Raw genomic sequence first — 19,840 nt, forward strand, 5'->3', positions numbered from 1 at the left:
CCCAACCAAACTATTGGGTTGAATTATTTAACCCAAAAGTTGAGTTATGCTAAATTAATATTGGGTTTTTCCCAACCAAACTATTGGGTTGAATTATTTAACCCAAAAGTTGAGTTATGCTAACTTAATGTTGGGTTTTTCCCAACCAAACTATTGGGTTGAATTATTTAACCCAAAAGTTGAGTTATGCTAACTTAATGTTGGGTTTTTCCCAACCAAACAATTGGGTTGAATTATTTAACCCAAAGGTTGAGTTATGCTAACTTAATGTTGGGTTTTTCCCAACCAAACTATTGGGTTGAATTATTTAACCCAAAAGTTATGCTAACTTAATGTTGGGTTTTTCCCAACTAAACATCCATCCATCCATTTTCTACCGTTATTCCCTTCGGGGTCGCGGGGGGCACTGGAGCCTATCTCAGCTACAATCGGTCGAAAGGCGGGGTACACCCTGGACAAGTCGCCACCTCATCCCAACTAAACAATTGGGTTGAATTCATTAACCCAAAAGTTGAGTTATACTAACTTAATGTTGGGTTTTTCCCAACCAAACTATTGGGTTGGTTGATTCATAACCCAAAAGTTGAGTTATGCTAACTTAAAGTTGGGTTTTTCCCAACCAAACTATTGGGTTGAATTATTTAACCCAAAAGTTGAGTTATGCTAACTTAATGTTGGGGTTTTCCCAACCAAACTATTGGGTTGAATTATTTACCCCAAAAGTTGAGTTATGCTAACTTAATGTTGGATTTTTCCCAACCAAACTATTGGGTTGAATTAACCCAAAAGTTGAGTTATGCTAACTTAATGTTGGGTTTTTCCCAACCAAACTATTGGGTTGAATTATTTAACCCAAAAGTTGAGTTATGCTAACTTAATGTTGGGCTTTTCCCAACCAAACTATTGGGTTGAATTATATAACCCAAAAGTTGAGTTATGCTAACTTAATGTTGGGTTTTTCCCAACCAAACTATTGGGTTGAATTATTTAACCCAAAAGTTGAGTTATGCTAACTTAATGTTGGGCTTTTCCCAACCAAACTATTGGGTTGAATTATTTAAACCAAACGTTGAGTTATGCTAACTCAATGTTGATTGATTCATAACCCAATTATTGGTTTGATTTTATTCAACAAAAAAACTGAGTTATGTTCACAACAATGTTGGGTTATTCCAAACTCAACTATTGGGTTACGCAATCTAGCGCTCCTTGACACAATAGTTGGTTAAAAATTATACATTTTTGTCCTACTCCTTCCCAACTACTGATCAAAATTATTTTTATTCCATTAAAATATACTCAAAGTGATTTTTTTTTTTTTTACAAGAAATGCCGTGTATGGTCAAAGTTGTCACGGCGGGGTCGCATTTTACTGCGTGGATCGTTCTCCCAGGATGCAGGCGGGACTCCGGAGGCAAAGTGCAGGTAAGGAAATGATTTATTGTCCATAAATCATGCGGGATACAAACAAAATCGGTATGGCGAACAAGAAAAGCTTAGCATGTAAACAGGCAAACAAAAAGGCGAAGCTTAGCTCAGGGATCAAATTAGTAGCCGTCGTAACTGTTGCGTGCAAGCAAATAAAGACTTAAGACTTAGACAAACTTTAATGATCCACAAGGGAAATTGTTCCACACAGCAGGTAACATGGAAAGGATATAAAGTCGACTAAAAATGTACCATAGTAGTAATATAAAATATAACATACATGTAATATTTACATATTATATATACAGTATATATATATACTGATATATTAAATTATATTATATTTTTAGATAATATATATAAGGGTATTATTTTAACTCAGTTTCTGGGTTTTCAAAACTATGAACCATTTTGGGGTTGTTTTTCAATGACTAACGCATTTTTGGGTAAAAGGCTTTTTTTTTATTAAAAAGGTAGTTTTTTCTTGAGGGGAATTTTATTAAGGATTAATCTCATTAACATTATTTACAATCACACATCTTATGTACATGAAAATCTTTGAGCATGCTGTATAGAACTACTATTGTCATGATCCGATTCTTGTAAACAGCTTTGAAAGCCAGACTGAGTTGTGGCGAAAAGCAGGGAATAAGTAGCTCTCTGATTAGTGCCTGGAAGCAGGTGAGCATCCCGAACACTAATCAGACCAGAGGCAGGTGAAAACTATCTGCAGTCATGGCAACTAAAACACAAACCCAGGGGTGCTCAAAAAAGGAACTGAGGGAGTCAAAAACGAAACAAACATGACAATGGTAGTTCTGTACAGCATGCTCAAATATGTTCATGTACATAAGATGTGTGATTGTAAATAATCTTAATGGGATTATTCCTTAATTATATTCCCTTCAAGAAAAAAGTAGCTTTGAAATAGAAAAAAGCCTTTTACCCAAAAATACGTTAGGGTGCTCTGCATTAGACCGGGCCCCGAAGCACCCACAGGATCCGCGCCTATGCATATTATTATATACAAACCCCGTTTCCATATGAGTTGGGAAATTGTGTTAGATGTAAATATAAACGGAATACAATGATTTGCAAATCATTTTCAACCCATATTAATTGAATGCACTACAAAGACAACATATTTGATGTTCTAACTCATTAACTTTTTTTGCAAATAATAATTAACTTAGTATTTCATGGCTGCAACACGTGCCAAAGTAGTTGGGAAAGGGCATGTTCACCACTGTGTTACATGGCCTTTCCTTTTAACAACACTCAGTAAACGTTTGGGAACTGAGGAGACACATTTTTTAAGCTTCTCAAGTGGAATTCTTTCCCATTCTTGCTTGATGTACAGCTTAAGTTGTTCAACAGTCCGGAGGTCTCCGTTGTGGTATTTTAGGCTTCATAATGCGCCACACATTTTCAATGGGAGACAGGTCTGGACTACAGGCAGGCCAGTCTAGTACCCGCACTCTTTTACTATGAAGCCACGTTGATGTAACACGTGGCTTGGCATTGTCTTGCTGAAATAAGCAGGGGCGTCCATGGTAACGTTGCTTGGATGGCAACATATGTTGCTCCAAAACCTGTATGTACCTTTCAGCATTAATGGCGCCTTCACAGATGTGTAAATTACCCATGCCTTGGGCACTAATACACCCCCATACCGTCACAGATGCTGGCTTTTCAACTTTGCGCCTATAACAATCCGGATGGTTCTTTTCCACTTTGGTCCGGAGGACACGACGTCCACAGTTTCCAAAAACAATTTGAAATGTGGACTCGTCAGACCACAGAACACTTTTCCACTTTGTATCAGTCCATCTTAGATGAGCTCAGGCCCAGCGAAGCCGACGGCGTTTCTGGGTGTTGTTGATAAACGGTTTTCGCTTTGCATAGGAGAGTTTTAACTTGCACTTACAGATGTAGCGACCAACTGTAGTTACTGACGGTGGGTTTCTGGAGTGTTCCTGAGCCCATGTGGTGATATCCTTTACACACTGATGTCACTTGTTGATGCAGTACAGCCTGAGGGATCGAAGGTCACGGGTTTAGCTGCTTACGTGCAGTGATTTCTCCAGATTATCTGAACCCTTTGATGATATTACGGACCGTAGATGGTGAAATCCCTAAATTCCTTGCAATAGCTGGTTGAGAAAGGTTTTTCTTAAACTGTTCAACAATTTGCTCATGCATTTGTTGACAAAGTGGTGACCCTCGCCCCATCCTTGTTTGTGAATGACTGAGCATTTCATGGAATCTACTTTTATACCCAATCATGGCACCCACCTGTTCCCAATTTGCCTGTTCACCTGTGGGATGTTCCAAATAAGTGTTTGATGAGCATTCCTCAACTTTATCAGTATGTATTGCCACCTTTCCCAACTTCTTTGTCACGTGTTGCTGGCATCAAATTCTAAAGTTAATGATTATTTGCAAAATAAAAAAAGTTTATCAGTTTGAACATCAAATATGTTGTCTTTGTAGCATATTCAACTGAATATGGGTTGAAAATGATTTGCAAATCATTGTATTCCGTTTATATTTACATCTAACACAATTTCCCAACTCATATGGAAACGGGGTTTGTATATTATTATGTATTGTCAACTTTGTACTTTTTTATGTCATTGCCTGAAATAAATAAATAAATGAAAAAAATGAATGAAGGAGTCAAAAACGAAACAAACGGATCGTTACAGCTAAGGACCGTCTCTAGTGAGGGTGTTGAAAAGGCCTCAAAGTTAGGTCCTCTTTTAGCTCTTTAGCTGGCATAAGCAGCTGGCCACCTTCAAATAGCAAAACAACTCGTAAACCTTGAAGTTTAAAGGTGCACCGGTGGAGTAAAAAGTGGGAGCAACTTGTGGGAAAAAAAAGCCTATTCCTTTCTTCCATTTTCTCATTTAGGACTCCAGGCCAGCAGGTGGCATTTGGGTTTATGGCTATTGTTCCCAAGGTGACTGGATTAATATAGAACGGTGCTACTGACTCTGCATTGAGAGGGTGAACCGAGGATAAATTAAACTTCACTGCAACTTTTACTATCGATTTCCTGCTTAGGGTGCCAATGCAATTTTAAGTTTGGAACTTGTCCTGCCTCGGGTGACTATTTAGGGACTCACTTCTTCCAATCTGGTCATTCATTAATGGCCTTTGTGAAATGTTTGCTTAGGTCTTCAAATCCAGTTAGACTTCACTACATTTGTATTTTTTATTCAATGTTTTTATTATTATTAGAAATTAGTGCGAATTTTATTAAAACCCAAATAAAATATTTGTTTTCATTGCAGGCCACATCGTCAGGTTTTCAATGCGAAAAAATATCAATTGTTATTTATTCATGCAAAAATTAAAATGACTACTGCATTAATTAAGCAAGCTAAATAAGTGAGTCTATTGCGCAATAATATGACCTGATGGAATGAATGTGGCCTGTGGGCCTTGAGTTTTGGTACCTGGAATCTAGAATAGTACATCCACAAATGTATTTTAACTGGAACATTCACCCAGTAACTTGTTGCTAGGCAGAGCTTGTAAAGAGCAAACAAACAAACGTTGTGCTAAAAACAGCACCATACATATTTTTATGAGGCATGTTTATACATACTGTATGTATAAACATGCCTCATAGAAATATGTATGGTTGTATACATTGATGTGTATAAGAAAAATATATATATATTGGTATTAAATAAAAAGAAAAATAAGAAGAACAAAACCGTCTAGAGGGGCACTTTAAAAAAAAAATAAAAAAAATATTTTTTACACCAAAGTTTTTATTGAATAAAAAACAAATGTTTGTGTTTGCAAACCTTATAAAAGCACATGTTTCTAGTAAAACTCACAAAGATACATTAATACAGGCATTATTAGACATATTGCATACCGTATTTTTCGGACTATAAGTCGCAGTTTTTTTCATAGTTTGGCCGGGCTCCAGTGCGACTTATATTTGTTTTTTTCCTTTCTTATTATGCATTTTTGGCAGGTGCGACTTATACTCCGAAAAATACGGTATTTGGTTTAGGAGTTATGCTTGAAGAATTGCTTCAATCGCATTGTCTCAGGATTCTAAGAACATTACTGTCACATTGAATAAAAAAACAAATGTTTGTGTTTGCAAACCTTACAAAAGCCCATTTTTGTAGAAAAACTCACAAAGAAACATTGATAAATGCATTATAAGACATATTGTATGTTTGGTTTAGGAGTTATGCTTGAAGAAATGTTTTATGGCTTCATTTGCATTATCTCAGGATTCTAAGAACATGACTGTCATATTGAATAAAAAACAAATGTTTGTGTGTTTGCAAACCTTACAAAAGCACATGTTTCTAGTGAAACTCACAAAGATACATTAATACAGGCATTATTAGACATATTGCAAGTTTGGTTTAGGAGTTATGCTTGAAGAAATGTTTTATTATCTCAGGATTCTAAGAACATTACTGTCATATTGAATAAAAAACAAATTTGGGGGTTTGCAAACCTTACAAAAGCAATTTTCTACTAAAACTCACAACGATACAATAATACAGGCATTATTAGACATACTGCATATTTGGTTTAGGAGTTATGCTTGAAGAAATGTTTTATTGCTTCATTTGCATTATCTCAGGATTCTAAGAACATTACTGCCATATTGAATGAAAAATAAATTTTTGTGTTTGCAAACCTTACAAAAGCATATGTTTCTAGTAAAACTCACAAAGATACATTAACACAGGCATTAAACATATTGCATGTTTGGTTTAGGAGTTATGCTAAGATTTTTTATTGCTTCATTTGCATTATCTCAGGATTCTAAGAACATTACTGTCATATTGAATAAAAAAACACATTTTTGTGTTTGCAAACCTTACAAAAGCACATTGTTCTAGTAAAAGTCAAAGATACATTAACACAGGCATTATTAGACATATTGCATGTTTGTTTTAGGAGTTATGCTTAAAGAAATGTTTTATTGCTTCATTTGCATTATCTCAGGATTCTAAGAACATCACTGTCATATAGAATAAAAAAACACATTTTTGTGTTTGCAAACCTTACAAAAGCACATGTTTCTAGTGAAACTCACAAATATACATTAATACAGGCATTTTAAGACATGGTTTAGGAGTTATGTTTGAAGACAATTTGTATTGGTTCATTCGCATTTTCTCAAGATTCTAAGAACATGACTGTCATATTGAATGTATGTATGTATGTATATACATATATATGTATGTATATACATGTGTATGTATATACATGTGTATGTATGTATATACATGTGTATGTATGTAAGTATGTATATACATGTGTATGTATGTATGTATATGTACGTATGTATAGACATGTATATGTATGTATGTATGTATGTATATATGTATATACCCGTATATGTATGTAAGTATGTATATACATGTGTATGTATGTATATACAGTACATGTATATGTATGTATGTATGTATGTACATACATTTATATGTATGTATGTATATACATGTATATACATGTATGTATGTATATACAGTACATGTATATGTATGAATGTATGTATGTATGTACATACATTTATATGTATGTATGTATATACATGTATATACATGTATGTATGTTTATACATGTATATGTATGTGTGTATGTACATACATTTATATGTATGTATGTATGTATGTATGTACGTACGTACGTACATTTATATGTATGTACATACATGTATGGGTATGTATGTATGTATGTACATACATTTATATGTATGTATGTAGGTATATACATGTATATGTATGTATGTATGTATATACATGTATATGCCATCCATCCATCCATTTTCTACCGCTTATTCCCTTTGGGGTCGCGGGGGGCGCTGGAGCCTATCTCAGCTACAATCGGGCGGAAGGCGGGGTACACCCTGGACAAGTCGCCACCTCATCGCAGTATATGTATGTATGTATATACATGTATATGTATGTATGTATGTATGTATGTATATGTGTATATATATATATATATATACATATACATATGTATGTATATACATGTATATGTACGTATGTATAGACATGTATATGTATGTATATATGTATATACACGTATATGTATGTATGTATATACATACATTTATATGTATGTATATACATGTATATACATGTATGTATGTTTATACATGTATATGTATGTGTGTATGTACATACATTTATATGTATGTATGTATGTATGTATGTATGTACATACATTTATATGTATGTATGTATATACTTGTATATGTATGTATCTACATACATTTATATGTATGTACATACATTTATATGTATGTATGTATGTATGTATGTATGTATATATATATATATATATATATATATATATATATATATATACATATACATATGTATGTATATACATGTATATGTGCGTATGTATAGACATGTATATGTACAGGTAAAAGCCAGTAAATTAGAATATTTTGAAAAACTTGATTTATTTCAGTAATTGCATTCAAAAGGTGTAACTTGTACATTATATTTATTCATTGCACACAGACTGATGCATTCAAATGTTTATTTCATTTAATTTTGATGATTTGAAGTGGCAACAAATGAAAATCCAAAATTCCGTGTGTCACAAAATTAGAATATTACTTAAGGCTAATACAAAAAAGGGATTTTTAGAAATGTTGGCCAACTGAAAAGTATGAAAATGAAAAATATGAACATGTACAATACTCAATACTTGGTTGGAGCTCCTTTTGCCTCAATTACTGCGTTAATGCGGCGTGGCATGGAGTCGATGAGTTTCTGGCACTGCTCAGGTGTTATGAGAGCCCAGGTTGCTCTGATAGTGGCCTTCAACTCTTCTGCGTTTTTGGGTCTGGCATTCTGCACCTTCCTTTTCACAACACCCCACAGATTTTCTATGGGGCTAAGGTCAGGGGAGTTGGCGGGCCAATTTAGAACAGAAATACCATGGTCCGTAAACCAGGCACGGGTAGATTTTGCGCTGTGTGCAGGCGCCAAGTCCTGTTGGAACTTGAATTCTCCATCTCCATAGAGCAGGTCAGCAGCAGGAAGCATGAAGTGCTCTAAAACTTGCTGGTAGACGGCTGCGTTGACCCTGGATCTCAGGAAACAGAGTGGACCGACACCAGCAGATGACATGGCACCCCAAACCATCACCCAACCATGCAAATTTTGCATTTCCTTTGGAAATCGAGGTCCCAGAGTCTGGAGGAAGACAGGAGAGGCACAGGATCCACGTTGCCTGAAGTCTAGTGTAAAGTTTCCACCATCAGTGATGGTTTGGGGTGCCATGTCATCTGCTGGTGTCGGTCCACTCTGTTTCCTGAGATCCAGGGTCAACGCAGCCGTCTACCAGCAAGTTTTAGAGCACTTCATGCTTCCTGCTGCTGACCTGCTCTATGGAGATGGAGATTTCAAGTTCCAACAGGACTTGGCGCCTGCACACAGCGCAAAATCTACCCGTGCCTGGTTTACGGACTATGGTATTTCTGTTCTAAATTGGCCCGCCAACTCCCCTGACCTTAGCCCCATAGAAAATCTGTGGGGTATTGTGAAAAGGAAGATGCAGAATGCCAGACCCAAAAACGCAGAAGAGTTGAAGGCCACTATCAGAGCAACCTGGGCTCTCATAACACCTGAGCAGTGCCAGAAACTCATCAACTCCATGCCACGCCGCATTAACGCAGTAATTGAGGCAAAAGGAGCTCCAACCAAGTATTGAGTATTGTACATGCTCATATTTTTCATTTCCATACTTTTCAGTTGGCCAACATTTCTAAAAATCCCTTTTTTGTATTAGCCTTAAGTAATATTCTAATTTTGTGACACACGGAATTTTGGATTTTCATTTGTTGCCACTTCAAATCATCAAAATTAAATGAAATAAACATTTGAATGCATCAGTCTGTGTGTAATGAATAAATATAATGTACAAGTTACACCTTTTGAATGCAATTACTGAAATAAATCAAGTTTTTCAAAATATTCTAATTTACTGGCTTTTACCTGTATGTATATACACGTATATGTATGTATTAGAGATGCGTGGATAGGCAATTATTTCATCCGCAACCGCATCAGAAAGTCGTCAACCATCCGCCATCCACCCAAACTAACATTTAATCAGAACCGCATCCGCCCGCACCCGCCCGTTGTTATATATCTAATATAGACGATACAAGGCATTAGTGAGGTTATAAAGCTTTTGCCTGTTAAAGAAAGGAGACTGATCCAATGCAGTACAGACATTCGCGTGCCACGCTGTCACGGCCCAGACGCACACCAGTGCGCAATCATATGGGAGCCGCGCTGAGCGCACCTCCAAGCGCATCTCGCTGCCGGCGACGGCCGGGTATGGGCCCGACGCTCCAGCGCCATCCATTTTCAGGGCTAGTTGATTCGGCAGGTGGGTTGTTACACACTCCTTAGCGGGTTCCGACTTCCATCTATGTATGTATATGTACGTATGTATAGACATGTATATGTATGTATATATGTATATACACGTATATGTATGTATGTATATACATACATTTATATGTATGTATATACATGTATTAAAGTTAAAGTTAAAGTACCAATGATTGTCACACACACACTAGGTGTGGCGAAATTATTCTCTGCATTTGACCCATCACCCTTGATCACCCCCTGGGAGGTGAGGGGAGCAGTGGGCAGCAGCGGTGGCTGCGCCCGGGAATCATTTTGGTGATTTAACCCCCAATTCCAACCCTTGATGCTGAGTGCCAAGCAGGGAGGTAATGGGTCCCATTTGTATAGTCTTTGGTATGACTCGGCCGGGATTTGAACTCCCAACCTACCGATCTCAGGACGGACACTCTAACCACTAGGCCACTGAGTAGGTTGTATGTATATGTATGTATGTATGTATGTACATACATTTATATGTATGTATGTATATACATGTATATGTATGTATGTATGTATGTATGTACATACATTTATATGTATGTATGTATGTACATACATTTATATGTATGTATGTATGTATGTATAAACATGTATATGTATGTATATACATGTATATGTATGTATGTATGTATGTATGTATATACATGTATGTATGTATGTGTATATGTATGTATATACATGTATATACATGTATGTATGTATGTGTATATGTATGTATATACATGTATATGTATGTATGTATATACATGTATATGTATGTATGTATATACATGTATATGTATGTATGTATATACATGTATGTATGTATATACATGTGTATACATGTATGTATGTATGTATGTATATACATGTATATGTATGTATGTACATACATTTATATGTATGTGTGTATGTACATACATTTATATGTATGTATTTATGTACATACATTTATATGTATGTATGTATATGCATACATTTATATGTATGTATGTATGTATATACATGTATATGTATGTATGTATGTATGTATGTATGTATGTACATACATTTATATGCATGTATGTATGTATGTACATACATTTATATGCATGTACATACATTTATATGTATGTATGTATAAACATGTATACGTATATGTATATACATGTATATGTATGTATGTTCAACAAAAACTCCTCAAAACAGCCCACTACCTATAATATGGGCTTCTTAAACATAAGATCATTATCTTCCAAAACGTTATTAGTTAATGAGGTCATTGGAGACAATAATCTTGACGTCATTGGTCTCGCCGAGACCTGGCTCAAACCAGACGATTTCTTTGCGCTGGGTGAGGCGTCTCAATCTGGCTATGCGGGAGCGCATATTGCCCGTCCCATTAAAAGGGGTGGGGGAGTTGCACTCATACACAATAAAAACTTTCATCTTACCCCGAACCTAAATAATAAATATAACTCGTTTGAGGTGCTTACTATGAGGTTTGTCACACCGCTGCCTCTCCACCTGGCTGTTATCTACCGCCCCCCAGGACCCAATTCGGACTTCATCAGTGAATTTTCAGAGTTCGTTGCTGATTTAGTGACGCACGCCGACAATATAATCATAATGGGGGACTTTAATATCCATATGAATACCCCATCGGACCCTCAGTGCATGGCGCTCCAAACTATAATTGATAGCTGTGGTCTTACACAAATAATAAATGAACCTACGCATCGCAACGGTAATACGATAGATCTAGTGCTGGTCAGGGGTGTCACCACCTCCAAAGTTACGATACTCCCGTATACTAAAGTAATGTCCGATCATTACCTTATAAAATTTGAAGTCCTGACTCTTTGTCAACAAACTAATAATAATAACTACTATAGCAGCCGCAACATTAATGCTGCCACAACGATGACTCTTGCTGGCCTACTGCCTTCGGTAATGGCACCATTCCCAAATTATGTCGGCTCTATTGATAACCTCACTAACAACTTTAACGACGCCCTGCGCGACACCATTGATAGTATAGCACCGCTAAAGCTTAAAAGAGCCCCTAAAAGGCGCACCCCATGGTTTACAGAAGAAACTAGAGCCCATAAATTATCATGTAGAAAGCTGGAACGCAAATGGCGCGCTACTAAACTTGAGGTTTTCCATCAAGCATGGAGTGATAGTTTAATAACTTATAAACACATGCTTACCCTAGCTAAAGCTAAATATTACTCAAATCTCATCCACCTCAACAAAAATGATCCGAAATTTTTGTTTAGTACAGTAGCATCGCTAACCCAACAAGGGACTCCTCCCAGTAGCTCCACCCACTCAGCAGATGATTTTATGAATTTCTTTAATAAGAAAATTGAACTCATTAGAAAGGAGATTAAAGACAATGCATCGCAGCTACAACTGGGTTCTATTAACACAGATACGACTGTATCTACGAAGGATACCGCCCTCCAAAATAGTTTCTCTCTCTTTGATGAAATAACATTAGAGGAATTGTTAAGATGTGTCAATGGGACAAAACAAACAACATGTTTACTTGACCCATTTCCTGGGAAACTTATTAAGGAGCTTTTTGTATTATTAGGTCCATCAGTGCTAAATATTATAAACTTATCACTTTCCTCTGGCACTGTTCCACTAGCATTCAAAAAAGCGGTTATTCATCCTTTGCTCAAAAGACCTAACCTCGATCCTGACCTCATGGTAAACTACCGGCCGGTGTTGTAAATAGTCAACGGGAAGAATTTTAGTAAGATATAAGCCATGAGCACTACAGAGCCAGAAAAAAACCTAGGCAGGACAAGTAAAAATATTGGGGCAAGTAGATTTGAGAAAAAAATTAGGGCGGAGGGAACAGGTGAGACTCAGCAAACACTGAAAAATAAAGCAGGGTCAGATCAGAAATGCACTTTTCTCATGAAAAGGGTCCTAATTGATATTCTTATGTGCCTTATAGAGGACCACGAAAAAACATACACCTCTGCCTCTGTTTCACTTTATGTTGCTGGTAAATAATATGGTTGTAGTAGTAGGCTAAAGTTAAATTATTTAGTATTCACTAATTAAAGGGGCAGAGCTTTAAGAGACATTTTAGCTTTTATATTTTATAAGATATATTTTTTGTAAGAACCACAATTAATAAATATATTTCAGTGAATAACTAATTGTTCAAATCTGTATATAAATATGTACATTAAGTGTTGTAATTATATTCCAACTCAGCGTTCTTCTTGGTCATAGCCGCTGCCGCCGCCACCCCCCTCCCCCAACCACACCACCACAAATAGATGCCTGCCCTGTGGGAAACACTGACATGTATATACATACATACATGTATATACATACATACATACATATAAATGTATGTATGTACATACATACATACATATACATGTATATACATACATACATATAAATGTATGTACATACATACATACATACATACATACATACATATACATGTATATACATACATACATATAAATGTATGTGCATACACACATACATATACATGTATAAACATACATACATGTATATACATACATACATATATATAAATATATGTACATACCTACGTATAAATGTATGTACATACATACATACATACATATGTATATACATACATACATATACATGTATATACATACATATAAATGTATGTACATACATACATACATACATATACTGTATATACATACATTATGTATATACATACATACACATGTATATACATACTTACATACATATACGTGTATATAAATACATACATACATACATATATATATACATACATACATACATACACACACACACATGTATATACATACTTACATACATACATACATATATATACATACATACACATGTATATACATACATACATGTATATACATGTATGTACATACATACATACATACATACATACATACATATGAATGTATATACATACATACATACATATAAATGTATGTACATACATAAAAATGTACATACATACATATACATGTATATACATACATATATATAAATGTATGTACATACATACATACGTATAAATGTATGTACATACATGCATGTACTGTACATACATACATGTATATACATACATACACATGTATATACATACTTACATACATACATGTATATACATACATACACATGTATATACATACTTACATACATATATGTGTATATACATACATACATATACATGTCTATACATACGTACATATACATACATACATATACATGTATATATATACATACATACATATAAATGTATGGACATACATACATACATACATATAAATGTATGTACATACACACATACATATACATGTATAAACATACATACATGTATATACATGTATATACATACATACATATATATATATAAATATATGTACATACCTACGTATAAATGTATGTACATACATACATATGTATATACATACATACATATACATGTATATACATACATACATATACATGTATATACATACATATACATGTATGTACATACATACATACATACATACATATACTGTATATACATACATACATACATGTATATACATACTTACATACATATACGTGTATATAAATACATACATACATACATATATATATATATACATACATACATACACACACATGTATATACATACTTACATACATACATATATACACATGTATATACAAACATACATGTATGTACATACATACATACATATAAATGTATGTACATACATATAAATGTATATACATACATACATACATATACATGTATATACATACATATATATAAATGTATGTACATACATACATACGTATAAATGTATGTACATACATGCATGTACTGTATATACATACATACACATGTATATACATACATACATATATGTGTATATACATACATACATATGCATGTATATACATACATACATATACATGTCTATACATATGTACATATACATACATACATATACATGTATATATATATACATACATACATGCACATGTATATACATACATACACATACATATATATACATACTTACATACATATACGTGTACATACATACATACACATGTATATACATACTTACATACATACACATGTATATACATACTTGCATACATATACATGTATATACATACATACATACACATGTATATACAGACATACATATACATGTCTATACATACATATACATGTATATGCATATACATGTATATACATACATGTATATACATACATAAATATACATATATACATACACGTGTATACATATATACATACACATGTATATACATACATATACATGTATATACATACATACACATGTATATACATACTTACATACATATGTATATACATACTTACATACATATAGGTGTACATACATACACACATACATACATACATACATATACATACATCCATCCATCCATCCATTTTCTACCGCTTATTCCCATTGGGGTCGCGGGGGGCGCTGGAGCCTATCTCAGCTACAATCGGGCGGAAGGCGGGGTACACCCTGGACAAGTCGCCACCTCATCGCAGGGCCAACACAGATAGACAGACAACATTCACATTCACATTCACACACTAGGGCCAATTTAGTGTTGCCAATCAACTTATCCCCAGGTGCATGTCTTTGGAGGTGGGAGGAAGCCGGAGTACCCGGAGGGAACCCACGCAGTCACGGGGAGAACATGCAAACTCCACACAGAAAGATCCCGAGCCCGGGATTGAACCCAAGACTACTCAGGACCTTCGTATTGTGAGGCAGATGCACTAACCCCTCTGCCACCGTGAAGCCTACTTACATACATATACATGTATATACATACATATGTATATACATACATACATTTACATGTATATACCTGTATGTACATACATACATACATACATACATACATACATACATATACATGTATATACATACATACATATACATGTATATACATACATACACATGTATATACATACATACATGTATATACATACATACGTATATACATACATACATACATACACACACACATGTATATACATACATACACACATACATACATACATACATACATACATACACATGTATATACATACATACATGTATATACATACATACATACATACGTATATACATACATACATACATACACACACACATGTATATACATACATACATACACATGTATATACATACATACATACACATGTATATACATACATACATACACACATACATACATACACATGTATATACATACATACATACACATGTATATACATATATACATACACACACATGTATATACAAACATACATGCACATGTTAGGGATGTCCCGATCCAGGTTTTTGCACTTCCGATCCGATACCGATATTGTTTTTGCACTTCCGATCCGATACAGATACTGACCGATACCGATACTGACCGATACTGGCCTATCCGAGCATGTATTAAAGTTTAAAGTTATTTAGCCTACTTAGTTGTCAGAATCATGTTGAAAAGGGTTTTAGTATTCTTGATAACAACTAGCCAGCTGAATTAGGGGAGTTTGAATAATACACAATGGTTGGTAACAAGAAACTGACCTGTTTATTCAACGATAAACACAAAATAGACAAAATTATACATGACAAACAGAAATGGCATCATTGAACTAGGGCTGGGCGATATGGCCTTTTTTTAATATTGCGATATTTTAAGGCCATATTGCGATACACGATATATATCTCGATATTTTGCCATAGCCTTGAATGAACACTTGATGCATATAATCACAGCAGTATGATGATTCTATGTGTTTTGATTGATTGATTGAGACTTTTATTAGTAGGTTGCACAGTGAAGTACATATTCCGTACAATTGACCACTAAATGCTAACACCCGAATACGTTTTTCAACTTGTTTAAGTCGGGGTCTACTTAAATTGATTCATGATACAGATATATACTATCAGATATATACTATCATCATAATACAGTCATCACACAAGATAATCACATTGAATTATTTACATTATTTATAATCCAGGGTGTGGAGGGGGGCGCCGGATGTAAGTGTCAAAAAGACAGCCAAAAGAGTTTGATATGAGAATAAATCTAAAGTTAAAATATAGGGTAGAAATGCACCCATTTGCAGGAAATGTAGTCTTGATTTTCAAAATTTTCTTTCAAGGCTTGCATGTCTACATTAAAACATTCTTCTTCATACTGCATTAATATATGCTACTTTTAAACTTTCATGCAGAGAAGGAAATCACAACTAAAAATATCACTAATTTTTTCATACGGTGTTGATCTGGAAATTTTTGCCTCTGCATTTTAGTGTGGGCGTGTGGCACCCAATGGAGATAAGCGTCTCGACAGACGTTACAATATTTGAACAATGATGACGAAAACTGTTTTCTCTGTCGTGTCCTTGTGTCGAAAATTGTTATGCGCTTATTTTTTTATTTGATTTTGTGCGTGGCATATAATTGCTGTGCGCAGAGGACGCTTAAGCAGTGCGCAATTACACAGGCGCGCACCTTAGAGGGAACGTTGGTCACACGGCTGCGCTAGCATCACAGCTAACGTGAGCCATGCTGCTACCTCTCTGCTGGGAGAGGGCGTATACGTATGTGACGTTGTGTAATGCCAGCAGCTAAAAGCAACTGCGTGAGATTCCACAGACCTGTGGATGTGTTGAAGGTGTGCTGGAAAATGCGGAACGGAAATTAGGGAGCAGCAGAAAAGTGGAATGTATTATTTAAATCGGTGCGTTGGAAAACACGGACCGGAGTTTTTTTTTAAACTGGATCTGGATTGGCATTTTCCCATGCCTTGCCGATACGCATTTTTTGGCAAATATCGGCGGCCGATCCGATCCAAATATCGGATCGGGACATCCCTAATATACATACATACATACACATGTATATACATACATACATACATACATACACGTATATACATACATACATACATACATACATACATACACATACATACATACACATGTATATACATACATACACATGTATATACATACATACATACACACACACATGTATATACATACATACATACACACACACATGTATATACATACATACATACACATGAATATACATACATACATGCATACACATGTATATACATACATACATATACATATAATTACTTTACAGATAAATATATTGCACTTTTTCACATGTTCACATTATCTCAGGATTCTAAAAATATTACTGTCATATTGAATAAAAAAAGAATTTTTGTGTTTGCAAACATTACAAAAGCATTTTTTTCTAGTACTGTATTTTTCGGAGTATAAGTCGCATCGGAGTATAAGTCACACCTGCCGAAAATGCATAATAAAGAAGGAAAAAAACATATATAAGTCGCACTGGAGTATAAGTCGCATTTTTGGGGGAAATTTATTTGATAAAACCCACCACCAAGAATAGACATTTGAAAGGCAATTTAAAATAAATAAAGAATAGTGAACAACAGGCTGAATAAGTGTACGTTATATGACGCATAAATAACCAACTGAGAACATGCCTGGTATGTTAACGTAACATATTATGGTAAGAATCATTCAAATAACTATAACATATAGAACATGCTATACGTTTACCAAACAATCTGTCACTCCTAATCGCTAAATCCCATGAAATCTTATACATCTAGTCTCTTATGTGAATGAACTAAATAATATTATTTGATATTTTACGGTAATGTGTTGATAATTTCACACATAAGTCGCTCCTGAGTATAAGTCGCACCTTGGCCAAACTATGAAAAAAACTGCGACTTATAGTCCGAAAAATACGGTATATATCATTTATATTTATTTATTCATGAAAGAGACATTTTTGTTAACAAGTTAAAGGTGTTTAATGATAATACAAGCATGTTTAACACATAGATTCCTATCTTTCATGAAGACAAGAATATAAGTTGGTGTATTGCCTGATTCTGATGATTAGAGTCGTGATGATAACGTCCACATTTTCAAATTGAGGAGAAAAAATTTCCTCCTTTCTGTCCAATACCACATGAAAGTGGTTGTTTTTTGGCATCTTATTTGTCCAGTCTCGTCTCTTACGTGAATGAGCTAAATAATATTATTTGATATTTTACGGTAATGTGTTAATAATTCCACACAAGTCGCACCCCCCGGCCAAACTATGAGAAAAAACTGCGACTTATAGTCCGAAAAAGAGGGTAAAACTCACACAGATACATTAATAAATGGCATTATTAGACATATTGCATGTTTGGTTTAGGAATTATACTGAAATGAACAGAAATTATATTCCAGTATACTGCTGTTGTATTATGAATAATTGTATCGATAATGGTAATGTAGTGATTGAAGTGTAAAACGTGTTTTCTAAAGATTACATTAGAAATGAACACTGTTTAAATGTTTAAGAATGTTTGCACAATTATATGCCTTTCATTGTGTGTTTCCCCCTGCTGGTAAACACGACCACTGCTCCCAGTTCCTACGATATCAGCACGTGTTGTTATTTTGCCTGCTGGTGGAGCGCACATATTGGAGAGCACGAGCCAAAATACCATGCTCACGCTCTTCATCCTACGGGCTTACCACTAAACATTTCTCAAGAGCCCCCTCCCAGTGAGGGCATCTAAAACGGGCATTCACATGAGGGCACTTACCTTGACACAGAGCCACGGAAACCACGCAAGAGAGCAGTAAAGTCGCTGTTGTTAATCCCGACATGGTGCCTCTCTGATGATTCTGCTCTGCGATCCCACAGTGGAGGCTCCGGCAGAGAGAACGTGTCCTCCCCCGCCCCCCGACCTCGTCAGGTGTGTGAGAGAAAAGTTGAGAGGTGTCGTTGCCGCTCAGCAGAGAAGTTGTCCAGTGGCGGGCTGGAGGCCGGTGGTTTTTAAAAAGATGGAGCAATGTGGGCTCGTGCCAATCCGGCCCCTCTCTGCTAACCATTGGTCAGTCGTAAGCAACATCTGGG

General features: G+C 35.2%; 2 protein-coding genes across 3 annotated transcripts in view; one reads left to right on the plus strand and one right to left on the minus strand.

Moving 5' to 3' along the window:
- Positions 1–1,876, plus strand: part of LOC133617678 (Rieske domain-containing protein) — an 81,671-nt gene extending 79,795 nt beyond the window's left edge. For both annotated transcript variants that reach the window (XR_009817050.2, XR_012050946.1), the window contains one exon: positions 1,328–1,876. The gene's annotated coding sequence lies outside the window, so the exon portion shown is untranslated. The remainder of the gene's footprint in view (positions 1–1,327) is intronic.
- cilp2 (cartilage intermediate layer protein 2) overlaps positions 1–19,590 on the minus strand; it is a 75,372-nt gene extending 55,782 nt beyond the window's left edge. Inside the window, exon 1 of the mRNA XM_061977407.2 lies at positions 19,527–19,590. Within this exon, the coding sequence (XP_061833391.1) occupies positions 19,527–19,590 (64 nt within the window). The remainder of the gene's footprint in view (positions 1–19,526) is intronic.
- Between the last annotated feature and the right edge of the window lie 250 nt (positions 19,591–19,840).

This window comes from Nerophis lumbriciformis, linkage group LG18 (genome assembly GCF_033978685.3).
Source record: "Nerophis lumbriciformis linkage group LG18, RoL_Nlum_v2.1, whole genome shotgun sequence".
Taxonomy (NCBI): domain Eukaryota; kingdom Metazoa; phylum Chordata; class Actinopteri; order Syngnathiformes; family Syngnathidae; genus Nerophis; species Nerophis lumbriciformis.